The sequence below is a fragment of the Thunnus thynnus genome, chromosome 3, assembly GCF_963924715.1.
Source record: "Thunnus thynnus chromosome 3, fThuThy2.1, whole genome shotgun sequence".
NCBI classification, from domain to species: domain Eukaryota; kingdom Metazoa; phylum Chordata; class Actinopteri; order Scombriformes; family Scombridae; genus Thunnus; species Thunnus thynnus.
Genome location: NC_089519.1, coordinates 7,002,228 through 7,023,355, shown reverse-complemented (window position 1 = coordinate 7,023,355; position 21,128 = coordinate 7,002,228). Strand labels below are relative to the sequence as shown.

Here is a 21,128-nt window from a genome sequence, read left to right as displayed (position 1 = left end):
TGTCGGGCTCTACGGTGGTAAAATAGCAGAAGGTGATGCCTTTCAGTTCTGATGAGCCCAATGCTGTTTCATGCTCAGGCTTCTTTGGCCAATGTTCAGCACTCTGCTTCAGGAATGGAGGCCCTTGACTCCAACGACTAGACTCTACCAGAGCCAGGAGGGGCTTACCCCTTGTTATGTTGTCAGTCGGATTATTCTGGGTGTCTACGTACCGCCAAGCCTGTCTGTCAGTCAGCCCCTGTATCTCTGACACTGGAGTTCCAACAAAAACTTTATATCGACAGGAGTCTGATTGGAGCCATTCCAATACCGTGGTGTAGTCAGACCACAGGGTTGTCTGTCAGATGGTGAGTGTCAACTCCAAGCAGGGCATAGACTGTTGTCTCTTAGGCGCAACTCTTGACCTAGCCGTCACAAAGGAGTTGTGGATGACATCTCCTACAGGTACAGTGAGGTAGGCCACAGCCCCATATGCCCGTTCGGAGGCATCACAAAAGATGTGGAGATCGTACTCTGGGTCTGCACCTTCCACAGAGACTGGTGAGTAGCAGCGGGGAATGGATATTCTGCTGAGGTGCTGCAGCTCTTTCTCCCAGGCCTCCCAGTCATGTCGGAGGACTGTAGGAATATCAGGATCATCCCAGCCCCTCTGTTTGGACCAAAGCTGCTGGATAAGCACCTTGGCGCGTGTTGTGAATGGCACGATGAACCCCAAAGGGTCATACTGACTGGCCAGTACCTGATATGCCATCCTCATTGTCAGCGCAGCATGTACGATGGGCCAGTACTGGTAGCCAAGGGTGTCAGCAGCACAGTTCCACCTAAGGCCTAAGGCTGGCTCCAATGGGTCGGTCCGATTTTGACTTAGCCACTGTTCTGTAGTTGAGGATCTTGCATCAGGGGGAAGATGGGCTACCACAGTTGGTTGATTGCTTGCCCACTGTCTGAGATCGAACCCTCCTTCAGCCAGCAGGACACGCAGTTGATCTACCCTTTGTGTGGCTGCAGGTATGGTGGGGAAGCTCTCGAGGCACTTGTCCACGTAGAAGCTCTTCTGCACCGATTGCAGCGTACCAGGATAACTGTCTTGGTGTTTACGAGCATGTTGCTGCAAAGCAAAGATGGCACAGCATGGGCTGCTGGTTGTACCAAATGGCACCACCTGCCATTCATACACATCTGGTGGGTCTTCACAGCGTAGGTCTCTCCAGATGAACCGGAGGAGCGGTCTGTCCTCAGGCAGGAGTCGGACCTGATGAAACATGGAGCGGATGTCTCCACTCACAGCAACCTGGTGTTGCCTGAATCGTAGGAGGACACCAAGCAATGAAGGTCCAAGCGTGGGCCCAGGCAGGAGTTGGTCATTCACTGAGGCACCCTTGTACCTGAATGAGCAGTTGAAGACTAACCATGATTTGTTATTGTGGCAAACAAGGTGATGGGGGAGATATCATGCCTCTGTAGACTGATCCACCTCCTTGGGCCCAAGCTTATTGACATACCTTGCCTGAATAAGCTTGCCGATCTCAGATGAGTAGAGAGCTGCCTTCTCCGGGTCTTTCTTGAGCCGCTTCTCTGTGGCCCTCAGGTGAGCCATGACAGAATGTGGGGAACCATTAAGCTTAGGTGCACCTGTCTTCCTCAAGAGAGGGGTGGTATAACGCTGGACTCCCTCAATGTTGACTCGCTGGGTTTTGGTTTCAAGAAGGTTCATGGCTTCCTGATCCTCACGAGAGCGAACAACCATTTTCTCATTGCGAGAGGGTAGCACATCGAGTTGCCATAACCTTTCGACATTTCGATACAGGAGGTCATCGGCGCCAGAAACTGAGGTAAAGAGGCACTGCTGCACTGAGGTCTGTTCTGGCACCCACACATCAGCACCTTGCAAAGCCCATCCGAGGGCAGTATGGATTGCTATACCACCAGTAGTCCACCAGTAGCTCCTCTGAGAACTGGCTTAGTGGCAGTAATGAGGTGTACATGATCCGACCCAAGCAACACCAGTGGACGCACATTAATGAATGGCTGCAGTGGGACTCCACGTAAGTGAGTGTGCCTTCTTTGGAGCATTTGCACTGGGTAGGTCTGCTCCACCAGGTCTAGACCTGAAGCAGTGAATGCACCCCACACTTTGTAGCGTTTCTGCGGGTTTCCTTTGGGGGAGATTTCAAAGTTGACCTTTGACCCCAGGAGGTGTGTAATGTCAGTTCGCACAGTGCGTAAGGCAAGAGTCTCACACTCACCATTCAACTCAAGCTGCTGGGCAGCGGCCGGTAAAATCATAGTCCTTTGTGCTCCGTCATCCAAGACAGCGAAAGTCTCTATTGACTTTGAATTGTTGTGCAGCAGGACCGGGACCACCTTCAGGAGTACTTTGCTCGATGCATTGCTGGGTGTTAGATAGACTCGACTTTCCGAGGCCCTTGACTGTGGATCTATGGAGCAACGTTGGGCTGCATCATGTAGGACCTGGAGGTGTATGCCACCGCATTCGCCACAGGGTTTCTTGAGGTTACATGACTCAGGCGCATGAGCTCGTGCACACTTCCAACAGCGCCTTCCTTCCCCTAGCCACTTCACCAGGTCTGCCACTGGCTGCTCTTTAATGTTGCGACAGCGGCTAATGTAGTGCTCCTTGCTGTCACAGAAGAGGCAATGTATCTTGAATTGTCTCTTATTATTGGATGGTGTGGGATTACTGGAGACGCTGGGTTGTGTGGGCTCTGCACCATGATATACAGCTACACTTTGCCCTTTGCCCTTAGACAGGGTCTTCTCTTTCCCATCACTCAGAAATTTCTCCTGTTGGTAGCGCTGCACCAATCGGTTGGACAGACGCTGCTGCTGGGCTTTAACCTGAAGCCATCCATTCAAGTCCTGCAGGTTGTAGGGGTTAAGGCTTGTGCTGTTGAGCTTTCCCTGCAGCTGCAGATATTCAATAAACCCGTCTCTGTGATACTTGGGTAGCTTACTGAGTAAGCGATCAACATGGGAGCAGCAATTGAGCTCCATACCGCGTGGTCCCTCCAAGGAGAGCAGCATACTCACCAAGAGGTGGACTCGTAGGGCGAAGCTCTGGAAAGTACGGGCGTCACTTGGCTTCACGTCCGGTGTGGTTAGAATGGCTGCTATCTCACTTTGTGCCAGCTGGTGTGGCTGACCATACTGGAGCTGCAGAGCTTGCATGGCTGCTGAATATGGATAAGGGTGATGACGGCATGACTGACCGATCATCTGATCCTCAGGCAGCTTGAGATGTTCAAGTAGCACATGATATTTGTACTTCTCATTCAGCTGCGGGTGAGGCTCAAGCAAGTTATCTAGGGCCAGTTTCAAATAAGCAAACTCCCTTTCACTGTCTTTGGAGAAGTCTGGGATTTTGGGTTGCGGCACACCATATACTGAGCGAGGTGGTGGGCCACAGCTGAATGGGGGCACAGTCTGACTAGATGGCAGCTGCGGCTGAACAGCTAGAAGTGAACCACCTACTTCTGGAGCAGATAACGGATGCTGAGGTGGTGCCATTGGGAAAGTCTCAGGAACATAGTGACGTGGGCCATAGCTTGAAGCCTGAGGTGTCTCTTGTAGTGGGTTATAGTGCAGTGCAGCAGGATAACTGTAAGATGCAGCGGTGGGCTTGTAGGCAGGGGCTGTAGCAGTTAGCTGCTGTTGTACTTGAGGTTGGAGGCCTTGTCCAGAATCATCATAGAGGTGAGGTGGCACAGTGGTCTGCAGTTGCAGAGGGCCCGGCTTGGTGGGGTACCGCTGACCCAGTGTTGGTGTCACCATGCCAGATGAGAGGGTGGAATGGGGGGAGCATGGACACTTTAAAGGGGCTGGGTGTACTGGTGTAAATGCAGAGTTTGTTCTCTCCCTTTCTGATGCAGGGGTGTAGTCTCTCACTTTAGTCTCCCTCTCTGGTCCCATAGACAAACACGCTGTTATGTGTCCGCCAGGCTGAGGCTCCATGTCGTGTGCTTGCTTTACTGGTGGAGGAGGAGAATGGTTTGGAGAGATGGGAGTTGTATGAGGGTGAGGGACTGAGGCTGAAAATGTGGGTGTATCTCCCTTCCCTCTGTTATGATCCTCATCTACCTCTTCTTCCATTAGGAATGATGTAATGTGTTCCAAGAGCTCCTGGCAGCGACGCTGTCAGGTTTCGTACTGACGGAGCTTATTGGTGAGCTGGGCCCCTTCAGCGTTCTCCTCCATCTCCAAACAACTTACTTTCTCACTCACGGTGGCACAAACACAGCAATTCCGAGTGGGACACTCTAGCGTGGTGAGCACAACTAAACAGGCAGCAAACTTCAAATAGTCCTCGAAGTATAGCAGACAAACAAACTCTGTGGTCCATCAATTCACAACAAACAACAATAACTGAAGCTGAAATTAACACACTTTCATAACCTGTCTCTGCCCAGACTTAAGCCTCTTTCTTGTGTTGCTTAAGGAAGCAAGGAGATGAGGGTGTGTTTCAGTCCGTCTTTGGGACCAGCTCGGTTCCTCGGCTCAGATGCTGTCCTCACGCTCTGTCGGCAGGTCTCACAGTAAGCTGATCCTTGGCAGCATGGTGGAGAAAACAGTGGAGTCAACTTAGCTGAAGAAGAATGAGGCAGAGAAGTTATTCGCGTCTTCATGAAAAAATCCTTTTCAGAACACAGAACCTCTCCTCTCTGGGCAGCCAGGTCTGTCTGTGCCAGCCTACGTCCACTGCCGGGTTGTGCTCACTCAGTCTGTACTTAGTCAGTGTTCTCCTCAGTTTTGTATCAGACACTGTGGTCAGGTAAATTGCCACAGTGTACTGTCTGTTTAGAGCTACATATGTTTCCATTTTGTTAGTTAATCTCTGTATTGTTCTTTTTCTTTCATCATAATTTGGTTTGGTCTAACTCTCTCTCTCTCTCTCTCACACACACACACACACACACACACACAAAACTGCACTGCATCTATTAGTTCAGATTCAAATATTTTATTTTCTATTATATATATGTTCTATATATTTTTGTGACTTTTGTATTAACACTAAGCCACAGAGCTCACTACAGAGAGTATGTGGATTGCTACTGTTTGCCTTGACAAACACAAATATCAGTCACTCTGAGATCACGGTGGCTTAGGTTTAATAATTAGAGAGAAAAGGCCTTGTGCTGTGTGTCAGCTGAGGACAGTCTGCTTTCTGGCCTGGCCCACTTTTATTATTACTTATCAGACAAAGACATACTATGACCGCTCTATGCTGACTCAAGTCTTATCAGAAGTGAAAAAGAAAGTCACAACAAAGAGTAAAGAGCAGAGACTTAATGTCCATTTTTTATCTGTGAGTTAAACAGAGGAGTCTCTTTTTTTAGTAGATTCTTCATGTCAGTGATAGAAAGAGTATTAATGTACTGTTAGATGTAATAGTTTAAAGCAAATGTGTAAGATATCAGAGATCGAATACAGTCCATTTAACTGGAAATCACCCCTTTAAAGTGCAAAACAAAATGCATAAGCCAGACGACTGTCCTGAACTTTGCCACTTTCATTTTCTTATGGATAGTCCACAAAATAGGCACTCTATATGATTTCTTGAGGAACAATGAACTGGAATAAAAGTTAAATACTGAATTAAAAAACAATGACAAATGTATAGTAACGTTTACAACAATACTGTGAGCTCTTTCTTGTTGAGATTCAGATGAAAAGATCAATACCACTTCACTTAGCTTAACATAAAGACAGGAAATGGGAAAACAGCTGGTTCTGTCCAGAGGTAACCAGATCTGTCTATTAGAACCTCTGAAGCTCACTGATAAATGTTACATCTGGTTTGTTTGATCCCAACAAAAACCAAAATGCAAAAACCCCACATGGTTTTATGGGGCGTTGAATGTGTATATGTTTCTTGGCCGTGCACAGTCACTTCCTGGAGTCTTGACATCACTGTAATGTTGGCAGACAGAGCTAGGTTACCCAGTCTTTATGCTAAGCTAAGCTAACTGTCTTGTGGCTGCAATATTTAGGGTACAGGCATAACACCGTTATTGATCTTCTCATCTTACTCTCTGCAAGAAAGTCGTATCTCGTATTTCTCAAATATCAAACAAATCCTTTAAGATAAGCCATATTAATGAAAATTTGATTTGAGTCTTCTGTACTCCAGCTTAAAATACTAACTACACTAATCAGACTGTGTGCTGGAGGTCCTGCAGAGGCGCTGTGGCAAGTCACCTTCACATTTTCTTGAACTGTTCACAACGTTCTGGAGGCAGTTTTTAAGATGAAAGTTAATTTTGATTTTAAAATAATGTATCATGGTGATCTAGAAGAGTTTTCCTGTGCAAAGTGAAATAAACACTTGTTGAGAGTGCTGTTAGTGGCATGCAAAAATGCTTTGACCAGAAAATGGCTTAAGGATATAAGATCCATAAATCCAAACCAGAATGAATGGATTGACCTAGTTTACAATTTACATTATATACTGTGGAGAGAATTACATTTAAAGAATTAATATGGGTTGATATATATATAGTGGATGGAGGGGTCTAGTGGGCACTTTTTGCTCCTATGTACCACTTGTGTTCATATGTGTTCTTCAAAAAAGACATGTTAATAAAAAAAATGTCTCAAGTCCAATTTTCTGACAAAATATGTTTTGTTGCAATCAGTAGAGATGAAAGTTGTAATATATAAAATTCATGGATGAAATACCTGAGAGATATGTCTGTTTTTGGCAAATCCAGCAAATTAAATACCTGACAAGTCAACATGAAAGAAAAACCCAGAATTTACATGAAGCAGTCCCGCTCATTAATTTACCACATTGTCCTCATTGACTTTATACAACCAACCAAATTAAAGGGGTAGATGCCTTTGTATAAACAGGCAAAATCTCTGATGGTTGACATATTTGTATATACAACATGCAAATCATTAAGTCCACTGAGTGATAGTATGATCTAAATTATTTAAAAATATATTATCATATAATTCAAGAAAGAAATAAACATTAAAATGATTGATCATAATTTTTTGAATCAGATTGTCATTGGAGAAAATTCCTTGGTGCTGCAACTCAAAAAACCCTGCCAGATAGACTTTTACCTCAACAGTTGTCTGTGTGTTTGTGCATGTTCAATATGTTTATGTGGAAATATACTTATTCAGCAGGTTGAGAATAACCATAGGTGACTACATTTTACAAGCAAGAAAAAAACAAGGGAATCATATTAGAAAATGTACATCAGAAATGTGAATTTGCTGTTTTTATTTAATTCTGCAAAGAACTGTTTACTCAACAGTGTTTAGAAGTTAGTCAAGCATGTAAACCCTCATTGATTTTTTCTGTTTACCCTTCAATGTTTATCAGAACTGAACCGTTTCTCAACTGTTGCTGGGAAATCATGTGTGTGTTTGTGTTTACACATGTGTACAGAAACCTTTGAGAAGGGGACGGATGAGACAGTAGTGAAGACAGGAAGAGTTGTGGGAGGATAAAAGAAGAGTGCTGCAGCTAGAGTCTTCATTGACAGCAGATCAGGATCGGGTAGGAGGATGTGTAGAACTCCACTGTGGCTGCTGTCCTCTCTGGCCTTTGCCTCCCTGTCTTCTCTGGCTGATGGAGCTCCATTGTAAGTAGACCTGGCTTACCTTCATACACTCTTCCTGAGATTTGATTAACACAGAGAATACATAAAAATACAAAATATGCGGTTTGTTTACTCAGCTTCCTGATATTCAAATTGTTGTGGTGAAACTGTAAGGAGCACAACAACAAGATCAGTGGTTCCCTACATTTATAATTTATTTAAAAAGTGTATGGATACGAAGGACATATTGTGCATGTATTGGTTTAACACAGTTCTAATTTCACTTGTGTCTTACAAAATGGTGAGTGGACCAGTTTACAGTTTCATAAGTCAAGGTAATGTGGTCTTTCAAATGATGCCAGCAAGTTGGCCCAGATTTGTTCTGAGGGGGGAGTTATAGTGCCTTACAATTAAAAAGACCATGTTTGTCAGTAAGTCAGTGCATCCTGAGCAGCGGTGTGATTCAGTGCAGTGATACTGTCTCTCTCTCTGTCCCCACTGCTCTGCAGACAAGTGATGGCTGCCCCCAACTTGTTGCGGGTAGGAACAGCAGAAAACATCTTTGTGGGGTGTCAAGATTGCACCGGAGGTGACATCAGGGTCGAAATCAAAGTGATGACCTTTCCAACCAAAAGCAAAAGGCTGGCAACCACATCTGTGACCCTTAGTGAAACAAGCGGCTTCCAGAGTTTCGGACAAATTACGGTAAAATAAATACTGAATGTACTGTATACTGTATGTTACTCTTACACAATATTTGACTTTTCGTATTTTGCCTGCATTCATCACCTAATTTGTAGAAATAATTTTCTCTATTAAGACCACAAACAATAGATTTAGCATTTATAAAAGCTCATGACATATCGATTCTGCTCCTCACATAATGTTTATGTCTCTGGTTTCAGATCCCTGTTGAGACCTTCAGTAAGGATCCTAACATGAAGCAGTATGTGTACCTGCAAGCTCAGTTCCCTGAAAATCTGCTGGAGAAAATCGTCTTAGTCTCCTTCCAGTCTGGCTACATCTTCATCCAGACCGACAAGACCCTCTACACCCCCGACAGCACAGGTGAGTTCGTATCACTGCTGAGAAATACAACTTCTACCCTTGTGAAAATATCTGTTGGTATGCTAAGGTATCTCCCTAGAAAATATATCACCCAATCTATGTCAGAAGGTAAAATGTATTAAGCTGCTGCAAAATTGAACAATAAGCATTATGAACTACTTCTTTAGTGTTCATAAAGGACATTTTGAAAGCATTTATTCTTTACTGGTGTTGATAATGTAAAATATCGATATCAAAATTCAAGGATAGACTTCTAAAGATGAACTATCATTTTTAAGGAGGTCTTTAAAGCAAGAGATAAATACACATTAACAATGAAAAAAGAAAAAAACACATGAAAAATATTTAATAAATAGAGAATACAAACACCTGCCAGAAAGCAAATACTCCCCCTCATACTCCCTTCCTAAAAATCCTCATCATATCTGAGAGCATCACAGTTTGACTAGCACATCTCTCATTTTTCAAGAGTGACTGCATGATAAACTACAATAAAATGAACTCTTCTTTTCACATAAGTGGAATAATAAACTGAAAACTCAAAATAGATACACAATGACCTCTTCTCTGTCTCTCAGTTCATTACAGGATGTTTGCAGTGACACCACGTATGGAGCCAGTAGAGAGAGATGGCGAAACCCAATCTCCTCCCTCTATTGATATTGAGTTTGTGGTAATGTATTTTATCTTTGATTAGCACAGAATTCAATGAAATATTGTAATGAGCTGTCACTGTTCAACTGTAGGTGAGATCATTTTCATACTTTCCACTTTGTGTCTGCATGCTTCTTAAACACCTGAATGACCTTTGTATTCCTTTGTTTCATCTCTTCTGACACACGTCCCACCCATAAAAATAAATGTCTCCCTCTAGTGATTGTGTTGCAAGTAGACAAAAAAAAAGAAATGTTTAAGACAGTGTCTAAGGACTGATCAGGCTTATGGACAGGAAACAAAGGACTTGTTGAAAATATAGAATGATTTTAATAAATGTGTAAACTGACAAGGCTCATTTTTAATGATTGTTCAATTTTGCATATTTTTAGACCCCTGACGGCATCATTATGCCACTTGATCCAGTTTCTCTGGAATCAGGCATCCACTCTGGAAATTTAAAACTGGGTGAAATTGTCAGGTGTGTATTTTATTTTTCTTTAATTGCATTACTGTACATTCTGTTGTGGTTGTTTGGTGTTAGTGGGGAATTTAACATTTTTAACATGTAATAATTCGGACTGGAAACAGGGTGAAACAGCTAACCTGGCTTGCGTTCAAGGCTGATTTATGGTAGGTTGCTCGACACTTTGGATAAGTGTCACTCAACAGAAATTAAATAGTCGCTATGAATTAAAACGCTGTGTGACGTTTTCAATTTATGCTTTGGCGAAAGGTTTCAGTTGTCTCCATAGTAACCAGACACTGTCCTCCAGCCAGCTTGGTATATCATCCCGACCAGAACTAATTAAACAAGGATGTTACAAGTTATCTTAAGTTACAAACCAAAATATCAATAATGAAGTTCAGTGAAAACTACAATCTCCATGGCGACGTTAGCACCACTACCCAATAACATTTTGCAACAAAATATGACGGTGTCCATGACATAACAAAGTTCTCTAGGTGTATGACATGAAAGGAAAGCATTGAGCGACAAAATACATAATTTCTGTCAACCAACACTTATCAGAAGTGTTGAGCAACCTACCATAAAACAGTATTAAGTCTGTAAGCAACAAGTTATCAGTTGCCAGGCAACCAGCGCAGACTCCAGGAAGTTAGCAGGTGGAACCAAGAAATGCTCTGGCCCAATGGTCAACCCCCTGGCAAATCACTGTTTTCACACATAGGTAACTGTACGAACTAGACACATGAGATATAACATGTTAATTAGTGAGCTAGTGAGCAGGTGAATTTTGTTACCTACGGACTGAGCCAGGCTAGTTGTTTCCCCCTGGCTTTAACTTTATATTTAGTGTACAGATATGAGAGTGGTAAAGTATCAATCTTCTCATGTAACTCTCCATCAGAAGGCAATTATGTTTGTTTCCCAAAACTATTCCTTTTAATTGTATGGTAATTTATCATATCCAGCCAATTTCAATCTGAATATTAATTTTAAATAAATCATAGTACAGTTAATCATATTAGATAATCAGTCTAAACGGGGGTAAAATAAAGGTACCTTTCTAACTATTGTGTAGTTTGTCAGCCAACCTGAATGTAGGACACTAAAAGTGTGTTGCAGCAGCTCATTTGTCAATATCTCAACTTGTATAAGACATAAATAACTTGAGTCTGAAGTCTGGACTCTAATGTTATGAATATTTTACTCTTTTGCTTGATTATTGAAGTATTTGTCCTTGTGTCCTTGTGTGTGTGTGTGTGTGTGTGTGTGTGTGTAGTCCTGGACTGTGGAAAGTGGTTACCAGGTTCCACAGCAACCCACAGCAGAGCTTCTGTACAGAGTTTGAAGTCAAAGAGTACGGTGAGTCCTTCTTTACTTGGACTGTCATTTAAAAACCTATACAACTTACTCTTTACCTGATTACACATCCAATAAAATGTTTTCAATTTTTCAGTGCTGCCCAGTTTTGAGGTTAAACTGACGGTTCCGGAATCCTTTGACCCCTTCTTCTATGTGGACAGCAAAGACTTCACTGTCGACATTAAAGCTACGTAGGTGCAAGTTTTTGTTTTGTGGATTTGTATTGTATTGTATTTATTTATCGGGACAGTGTACAGTTTTTAACATAAATGATGCACTGCACCAGAGTTAACTTAAAGCTAATTTACATTTGTAGTCCCCCACAATCAAAACATACAACAGCACAACAACAAACAGTACAAAGCAGAAAACACACAGAACACATTATACAAAATACAAAGCTATACACAATAGCACATCACATACACCCACAATATCAACAAGAAATCAATAATGCAAGCATGTCAAACCAAAAGCAAGATTATTTCAGAAGACCATGAGATCAAATCCAGACTCAGTGGCCACAGAGCTGAGCAGCCTTCAGCAGATTCTTCAACCTGGTTCTGAATGCACTGAGTTGTGGCTTTCACAGAGAAAGCTGACTGTCCAAATGCAGTGTGACGAAATGGTTTGGTACAATCTTGTATAGAGGATATTCTGGAGGATCTCACAGAATTTACTGAGCAAGTGTAAAGAAAGTCACATAGTGGAGGAGGGGCCAAACCATTTAAAATTTTGAATACTAGGCACAAATTTGAGAATAATCTAAAATTCTCAAAGCTCAGTAACCTACAGTGATGGAAATGCATTGGCTTTTTGTCCAGAGTTTTAAGAGTTTGTTTGTATAAGGACTCAAGAGGTTTTATGGTTGTTTCTCCAGCTTGCCCCCAACATGTGATGCAATAAGACATATGGGAAAGAATCATAGCATGCATAAATATCTTGGCTGCAATTTGGATCCAGTGTCACGCCAAGGTATTTAAAATCAGTAACTATGTCAATTTTTTCACCTTTGATAAGAATATCAGCATTAGGAGGTTATACCATGGTTTTAGAGAAAAACATGCCTTTTGTCTTGTTTACATTTAGACTCATTTAGACTTTCCAATGCAAATGTTAGCTTAGCAGCAGCTAATGCAGCTGCTTTTGCATCTGTGTACACAATTGTGTCATCTGCACACATTTGTAGTTCTACATCATGACACTGTTGAGGGAGATCATTAATATATAGGCTAAATAATAAGGGACCTAACACGGACCTTTGTGGAACACCCATTGTGCACTTCATGTTACTGGACAGTGCATTCTAAACTTTAACACATTGTATTGTATTAGATAAATATGAAGACATCCGTGTCAGTGCTCTAGATGAGAAGTTAAATTTAGAAAGTTTCGATATTAAAACGTCATGATTGACTGTGTCAAATGCTTTACGCACCACCTACTCCTTCTATGTCTTGATTTAATTTGCCCAATTAAGCGCAAGGTTTGTGCAAAGTTTCAGTGGAATGATTTGCTCTAAAGCGAAATTGCATGCAATGTAGACCAAAATTGCTTGTATTAAGAAATGTTGTCAGTTGTTTAATGACAACTTTCTCAGCAACCTTTGAGAGTACTGGTAGTATACTTATTGGTCTGTAGTTACTGGCTTCAAGGCAGTGTCTAGATTTAAAAATAAGTGTGACAATGGCACATTTCCAATCATCAGGAAAGAAGCTGTGTTTAAAAGACAAGTTAATTAAATGAGCAATAGGGGGAATTAAAATATCTTTATGTGATTTAACAAACATTGTGTCAAATTGGAAAGCATCTCTACTTTTGGAGCTTTTTAAGGAGCTGATGATTTTGTTAACTTGTAACTCATTAGACTCTACCAGCTCGAAAACCTGGCCTGTAGCATCTATAGGAGCAATATCCAGTTTCCTTTTCGTACATTTTTTTTCCTAACTCATATACAAATTCAAGAAAAGAGAGGACAGAAGCAACAACAAGATGATCTTCAATTAACTTTTCCTGTACTTTGAGTTTAAAATCTAAAAATTTTGTGTCTCTCCTTGTGAGATTATCAATGTTTTTCTAGATTGATGTACTGTTGTCTTTTGCCTCATTCAAAATATTGAGATAAAAACGAGATTTAGCTTCTCTTAGCTCTTGGATAACTTTGTTCCTTAAACCTTTTTGGAAATGTGCTTGTTTAGCATGTGGCTAAAACACAACCAAAACTACATCAGTTCAAATATGCCTCAAGAAAGTGTTTTTGATCCTTGTCTATGATGAGTCACATTTGAATAACAATAACTAGGACATGCTTTATGCCAGAACTATGTATATCTCCACATACCTTCTACATCTTGTCAAGCACACCTGTATAAAATTACAGACCTCTAGGCCTAACCTTATGGGAACTAGGGATTTTTTAGTTTGTGGTGTCACTGGTGTCACCACAAACCTCTCCAAAATGTCACCAAGTGGCCAAATTGTGCCAATTGCTTTTTTCATTCTGATCAGTGACTCAAATCTGTGATACGATCGATTTGTGATCCGTTGCACCCCTAATTTTAGTTTTCTTGCACATAGGGTTAGAATATGATCTGATTAGCCAGTGATTAAATTATAACTTTTAGTTATTCTTTCTGGTTTGTTAGTAAATATCAGATCAATTTGTGTACTGGAGCATTTTGCAATCCTAGTTGGGCCTTTTACTAGTTGTTCTAGTTGGAATTTCTCATTTTTAGCTTTTTCCTCTTAGATTTATCCTCCCAGTTCACATTAAAATCACCCATAAGTAAAATTTCTTTGTTGAGATTGCACTGTTTCAAGACTTCTATAAGTTGATCATATAAAGTGTCATCTGCAGATGGGGGCCTATAGACACCTATAATGTTAAAAGACATTTGTTGGGATAACATTATTTTTATCCCAACATATTCTAACATGTTACCCACATTGTAAACCACACATTCACATTTGATGTTGTCTCTCACATAAAAAGCACCCCTACTCCTCTTCCATCAGGTCTGTCTCTTTTGAAACGGTATCCAGGCACCGTGAACACACTCACAGGAGTTCTTTGTTTCAACCACGTTTCAGTTAGACAGAGAAAGTCCAGATTTGAGTCCAACACAAGATGAGTTAGCTGATTGCTCTTTGCAGTAATGCTTCTGATGTTAAAATCTCCACCTAATAGCCCCCTCGGTTTCAGTTTCGGGTCCCATTAGACTTTTCCATGATTGACAGTGTAGAAGGTTTTGAATAACCTCTGCCTTCTCACTGCAGGGCTTCATCAGCAGCAGGTTTTGTGAGAGAGACACTGGACCTCTCCACAGCCCAGTAGTGAAAAGTTATTCATTGAGACATCATGCCTTGTGTTAACAAAGTTTAGTCTGTTAAGGGAGAAGAAGAAGAAAGTTGATGCTCACTCATCATCAGCACCAGAGGAGTCCCAGACACACTCAGGCACAAATCAGCATCAAAGTTCTGCAGCACTCCAGGTGTCACTTGTCCAGGATTTAATAGAACATCTCCGGACAGCAGGAGCAGCATGAAGAGGAGACCTGCTATTCTCCAAAATGGGGTGGCAGATGACCGGTCCACTGGATCGGTGATTCGCTCTGGTACCTTGGCTCATCCGTGCCACAGGACAAAAGAATAGATTGTAAAATATCTCAGTACGTTATGATGAAAACTCACTGTAGGAGCATCAACTGGCCATGAGCCAGCATTTGTCCCAAGCTCAATCACTCGGTGTCCCAGCTGTTTTCCATCAGTGTTGATTGCTCTTGCCAGACAGACACGTACAGGCAATACAGCAATGAGTACCAACAGTAGTCCAAAAAGCACTCCATGAAACACAGCCCAGGTGTTTTTGCTGATGAAACACTACTTTGAACTTGACGCAGTTTTTGACAGGCATGCTCTGTGGTACGATTAATGGCCTTGGGGAACAGTCCTATGTAGCAATCCCATCCAGGATCCCGGTGGCCAAGGGTAGAAGCTCCTCTTAAGCCCCTCAGTACCAGCCCGGTGCACCCGGAACCTCCTCTCGACTTCAGCGGGGAGAAAAGGCCGCCATCCGGGCGGTTAGGAACCCCAGAAGATCCATGTGGCCAGGGCTGTTTCCTTCGATGTTGAGATTGATGTACAAATGGTCTTCCTTGATGTTTAATCTGATGTTAACATTTGAAAACCTGGACTGGCCTGGTAGCAGAGTCAGCAGGGGGGCGAGTTGACCATCTATCCATCCTGAGTGACCCCCAGTCATATGTCATCACTTCTTGAGTCCAGGGTGCATAGAGAGGCTCCAGCATGCATGGATTACATTACCAGCAAGGATCCTTTGAGTTTTCTTCTTGTTTTCAAAAAATAACTCTTCTGTTAGCTTCTTTTGTGCTGTATCTCCTTTGGAATATTGGTAACAGCAGGTAGCAGATAGCAGTTGACAGCTAGATAGTTGTTTTGATTTGAAAAATATATCCAAAGATGATGTTGATGACGAGAGTCATTTCTGAAGATTATTTTGCAAAATGTTCCACTTTTTTGGGTTCAAGGATCAGGAGCTCACTCCCAGTGCAGCCACTCCTCCAGAATCCTCATACATCCTTCATTTGGAGATTGAGTTTGATTGGTAGATTGGATTGGAGGAGAAAGTAAAAGGTGTTTTGACTATTCTTTTTGTAATAGTTCCTATTCTACCTCTCTCCTGTTTTATTTGATTGTGGGCTTAAAATGTGTCCTTCTCTTGTGGTTTTAGGTATCTGTTTGGTGTAGACGTGGATGGGACAGCCTACGTGGTGTTTGGGGTTGTACAGGATGGTCAAAAGAACAGCTTTCCCAGCTCTCTTCAGAGAGTGCAGGTGAGTGCATACTAACATTTTGGCCATATCTGTCTGTCAATTTCTTTGTGTCTAATTTCTCATATGCACAAGCATATAAACTCAAATCTGGCCTTTACCAGTGCTACAAAATCTGCAAGACTGCAGTACATGTCTGGGGTTCTACTGTTGTCCATATGTCAGTTATAATTGTTATATTCAGAGAGAGGTATTAATGTTCAGAATTAAGCCAGATTAACATAAGAATCTATGCACCCAACAAAATTCCTGTCAACTGTCCACTGACTGTATTTCAAGATGCATTTCTGTATAATGTCACATTAGGTCAAGGAAGGTCATGGACAGGCCATATTGAAGAGAGAGCACATCACACAGACCTTCTCAGACATCAATGAGCTGGTGGGGAAGTCCATATATGTAGCTGTCAGCGTGCTGACAGAGAGCGGTAAGAAAGAGAGACTGTGTTTCTGCCTGTTCAGTACGTTTGATCATGTGGGAATCATATGATTTAGCAGCACAACAGGGTTCAAATTAACCATCAATAACGTCTAAAATTTCCAACACAAGAAAGAGAAAGAAAGAAAATAAAAATACCATATCAGGATAAGTATGTCAGAAATTGAATGGATTTACATTGTTTCTGTATCAATTAATCATGAATGAAGCAAAAATGTGTAAAAATACTTTTTGTGTGCATGTGTTTGTGTTTCTGCATCATCTCACAGGTAGTGAAATGGTGGAGGCAGAGTTGAGAGGCATCCAGATTGTCACATCACCTTACACCATCCACTTCAAGAAAACACCCAAATATTTCAAACCAGGAATGCCCTTTGATGTTATGGTACATAATTCTACTTTAAATAAACCCTTTCCAGAAAACATTTCACTGCTGAAATACAGTCACAGTTTGAACCCAACTTTCATGCCATAGGTCATTTTTTCTTTCTTTTCTTTTTCACAAGCCGCATGCTGTTTAATGCTTCCTTAATATCCATACAACTGATTGGTGCAATACTTCAATCTGTAATGGATCATTATGATACAAAGCAGATCATTACACAGTAGAAATTCACACATAAACACACAGGGTCACTAGATATTAAGTCATAATACTTAGTGCCCAGCTTGTGCAGTTTGCAGCCAAAGTAATCTAATAGCATCAGGTTACCATTAATAATATATCTTTTAATAACATAGTTAGATCTTTTCTGATTGTTCAGCTGTTTGTGTCTTGGATGGCAGGTTGAAGTTCTGAATCCTGATGAGACTCCAGCACGAGGTGTTGCTGTGATGGTCGACCAAGGCCAGGTGCAAGGCGACACTGCATCCGAAGTCCTCACTGCACCCAATGGCATGGCTAAGCTTACTGTCAATACAGTGGTGGGGGTTGAGAATCTGATGATCACCGTAAGTCTCCAAAATGTTTTGAAAGTCTTTACCCTTTTGCATTACAGCCAGGTTTGGCAAATGGAAGCTTAAACCCACAACTTTTGAGCTAAAAGGAGAACAAATATTAGGTTCACATTCGTCAGGTGGCCAGAAACGTAACTCCAAATGAAGGCAAATGTGGTTCTGTTTCTGCTGGACATGAAAGTTGACCACTATTATCATCATTATCATCATTGTAAATTTATAAGCCAGTAATACAGCATGTGGAGGCTGTGTATGTTGATGTTTTTCTGCCCCTTGGTGGCAAAAGCCATTGGGGAGATGACAGACAAAAAGCCAGGCACAGGTTTGTGAAGTTAGTGGTGTTCTTAATACTCGTTGAGTTGTAGTTTCAGTTGATGCTGGATGTCAGTTTAAAGTGCCTTAACTCAAGTGAGAAAAAGAAACAGTTTTTATTTAACACAATTAAATGGCAAGATTTAAAACAGCCCTCAAATAGGACAAAGCCGTATCGTTTGCAAGCTCAAAAACTTTGAATTTTCTGTTCTGTCAACTGATGTTTATCTAAGGATACAAATCTTTTTGTTATTTCTTTAATTGATTTTACTTTTTCTAGGCTGAGGTACACTAGTCAAGGACAATATTGGATAGGATAGACCTGAGACTTTTCATGTGCATATATTTATTTAACTGTGCGTGTATACTTACTTATGTGTGTGTTTGATTGCAGATAAAGACCAACAATCCTCATATTTTATCTGAAAGGCAAGCATCAGCCACCATGGCAGCTCTCCCATATACTACCAAAAACAATAACTACATCCACATAGGTAAGAAACATCCTGAAACAACATGAGGTTTTAAAAGAAGATGCGGATGGCAGTGGCGGTGCTGCCTAAGTGCCAAGATTTCTTCCGTGTCTAGCAATAATCACAAAATGTAATTTTTGTAGGGGTGGATACAGCTGAGGTGGAATTAGGGGGAAACTTGAAAATCAACCTCAACCTCAACAGGCAGCAAACTCAAGATAAAGACATCACACACCTGGTGAGAAATGTTTCACACCTGTGCATGTGTGTGTGTTTGTGCACATGCTTGAGTGTTTGCGTCTTGTGCCAATATGTACACACATGTTGGTGCTGATGTTCAAATCTGTGCCCTCAGATCCTGAGCAGAGGTCAGCTGGTGAGACATGGCCGTCACAGGTCAAAAGGACGAACACTGTTTTCCTGGTCATTTCACATCACCAAAGAGATGCTGCCATCATTCCGCATCATAGCCTTCTACCATACAGATGACAATGAAGTGGTATCAGACTCTGTTTGGGTGGATGTCAAGGACACCTGCATGGGCTCGGTGAGGCACACAACACTGAAGTAGTTAAACTAATGAAGTGGACAAAAAAATCCACCCACAGTCAAGCTGATTTAAGTTCTAGGATATATTTTTATGTAACCGCTCTAACAAATACAAATCTGCATGTTTCCTTCATGTCTTTCTCTTCACATCTAGCTGAAGCTGGAATCATTGAGACCTGCTTCAGCCTATGAGCCTCGCAGGATGTTTGGTCTGAAGGTCACAGGAGACCCAGGGGCCATAGTGGGACTGGTGGCAGTTGACAAAGGCGTCTACGTCCTAAACAACAAGCACCGCCTCACCCAGAAAAAGGCAATTTCTTTATTCTATCTGTATTTTCCAACCTATTTGAAATGGGATTCATCGCAAAATCTAGGTTTAAGACATAAATAACTTGTACACATGTTCCCTTTTCAGTATTTCTAAAGTACAGATAAAAAATAGATACAAAGTGTACAAGTGTGTTAGTCTGTGCTTTCAAATAATATCCAATAGGATGACATTGTCATGCAGCAGATTTTTGGCATGCAATTTGTCATGTGAGTTTACTGATATGTCCGTTTAATTTAACCCTTGTGTGTTTGTATTTTGCTGCTTAGGTGTGGGACCAAGTAGAGAAGTACGACACAGGCTGCACACCAGGTGGAGGAAAGGACAGCATGAGTGTGTTCTACGATGCTGGGCTCTTATTCGAGTCTAGCTCCGCTTCTGGGACCCCCTACAGACAAGGTGATACTACTTAATATGTAGTCTCATTGTTTTCCCTCCCCCTTCTTATCTCATTCATCCATTCCCAACCAAACCCAGCTTGGATGTGGTCAGAAATGCGCACCTTTAGCCACACCCAACAGTGATGTCACTGGGTCATTGAGTATACCTGTGCATCACTGCAGCAAGAGAAGAAGTTAAACCAGCAAAGCAAAGATATGATTTTCAGGTGGTGTTAAGTTGCTCTTTACATGGTTGGTTCACCCAAATTACATTATATTTCCCTTTTGTGGTATGTGATTGATTTCACTTTATTGTTGAAATCAAGAAGATAAACTACTGGAGGTCAGCCAAGATAAGGTATCTTGCCATGCAGATGGTTTCAGGGACTCTGAAGTAAGTTTTTTTTTTTTTAAATGTCATTTTTTAATGCTCTCAGCACAACTAACAACGTTTGCATAACAATAGGCAACAGATATCTTAAGCTCCAAAACTACCTGCCAAATACCACTAGGGTAAGTGAGAAAATATGTTTTATGTAATTCTGGTGAACCGCAGTTTTTGGGATATTTCCATGTTGACTTCAACAGTCAGCCACTGATCATGGTCCTGGTTTTGTTAGGGGTGTCAAAAAATTTGCTTTACCAGTATTTGCTAATAAAGCATTTATATTACGTTTTATTATATAACAGTCCAACAAATGATATATGCAATTGTAGATTCATTGTTCTCACACTTACACCCTGTCCCTTTGTCTAACCAGCTAAATGACCTCACTCTGATTTTAATAGCATCACGTCACAGACACCATGTAGAACTCAAGTCTACATTTAACCTTGTTGGGATCCTTTAAAGATTTAGTTTGTGTTGCATTTCCAGAATTGAAATGTCCAGCCCCCAGCAGGAGGAGACGAGCCACTGCTATAACGGATGTCACAACCAGCTTAGGTAAGAACCACAGCTGAAACTACCCAATAAACACATATCCAGTCCCCTGTGCCACACAGCTTGGACTCTCCAAAATGTTTGTAGTTACAAACAATATTTGTCTTTGCAATTCTGTCTATCAATGGAAAGATAGAAACACAATTCATATTTCTATTTTCCCTACTTTCAAATGTATTTACATGTTAAATAACTGTCCAGTTGTACCTCACCCCTCTTCTTGCTCTCTATACCTTCTCACCTCTGTTTCTCCTCCTTCTTTCCAGTGAAGCTATATAAAGAAAAACTGCAACGTGACTGTTGTTTGGATGGCATGAGGGACACCCCCCTCTCATACACCTGTGAGGTGCGCAGCGAGTACATCACTGACGCTACAGCCTGTGTCGAGGCCTTCATACACTGCTGCAAGGAGCTGGAAAGACAGCGAGCTGAGATGAAGCATGACAGCCTCATATTGGCTCGCAGTAAGAGACAGGGACGAGGGATGGGAGAAAAGCCCTGGGTGGTTACTTTCCATGGTTATAGAGAAAGTTAGAAAACAATCAGTGTCTCCCAGTGGAAATAACAACCGTTTTAAATCTATTCATCAGGTGAGGAAGATGACAGTTACTTGGACACCAATGAGATTGTTACACGCACCAATTTCCCTGAAAGTTGGCTGTTTATACCAATCAATCTGCCTGCTTGCCCTCAAAATAAATCTGATTGGTGAGTCAACTGACATCTATAAACACATACAAATATACTGATAACTAATTTCATGACACC

General features: G+C 41.6%; 1 protein-coding gene across 2 annotated transcripts in view; it reads left to right on the top strand.

The window, feature by feature from the left end:
• The first annotated feature begins 6,755 nt into the window (after positions 1-6,755).
• The window catches only part of LOC137176835 (complement C3-like), a 40,781-nt gene continuing 26,408 nt past the window's right edge, over positions 6,756-21,128 (top strand). Inside the window, exons 1-19 of one of the 2 annotated variants that reach the window (XM_067582811.1) lie at positions 6,756-7,619; positions 8,087-8,282; positions 8,483-8,645; positions 9,224-9,318; positions 9,692-9,780; positions 11,048-11,130; positions 11,225-11,321; positions 15,881-15,983; positions 16,287-16,407; positions 16,688-16,803; positions 17,205-17,369; positions 18,082-18,181; positions 18,304-18,398; positions 18,516-18,707; positions 18,864-19,019; positions 19,307-19,436; positions 20,295-20,363; positions 20,627-20,824; positions 20,951-21,068. In XM_067582811.1, coding sequence (XP_067438912.1) covers positions 7,543-7,619; positions 8,087-8,282; positions 8,483-8,645; positions 9,224-9,318; positions 9,692-9,780; positions 11,048-11,130; positions 11,225-11,321; positions 15,881-15,983; positions 16,287-16,407; positions 16,688-16,803; positions 17,205-17,369; positions 18,082-18,181; positions 18,304-18,398; positions 18,516-18,707; positions 18,864-19,019; positions 19,307-19,436; positions 20,295-20,363; positions 20,627-20,824; positions 20,951-21,068 — 2,363 coding nt within the window. In that variant the 5' untranslated portion in view covers positions 6,756-7,542. The remainder of the gene's footprint in view (positions 7,620-8,086; positions 8,283-8,482; positions 8,646-9,223; positions 9,319-9,691; positions 9,781-11,047; positions 11,131-11,224; positions 11,322-15,880; positions 15,984-16,286; positions 16,408-16,687; positions 16,804-17,204; positions 17,370-18,081; positions 18,182-18,303; positions 18,399-18,515; positions 18,708-18,863; positions 19,020-19,306; positions 19,437-20,294; positions 20,364-20,626; positions 20,825-20,950; positions 21,069-21,128) is intronic. The other variant, XM_067582802.1, reaches the window with a different exon arrangement.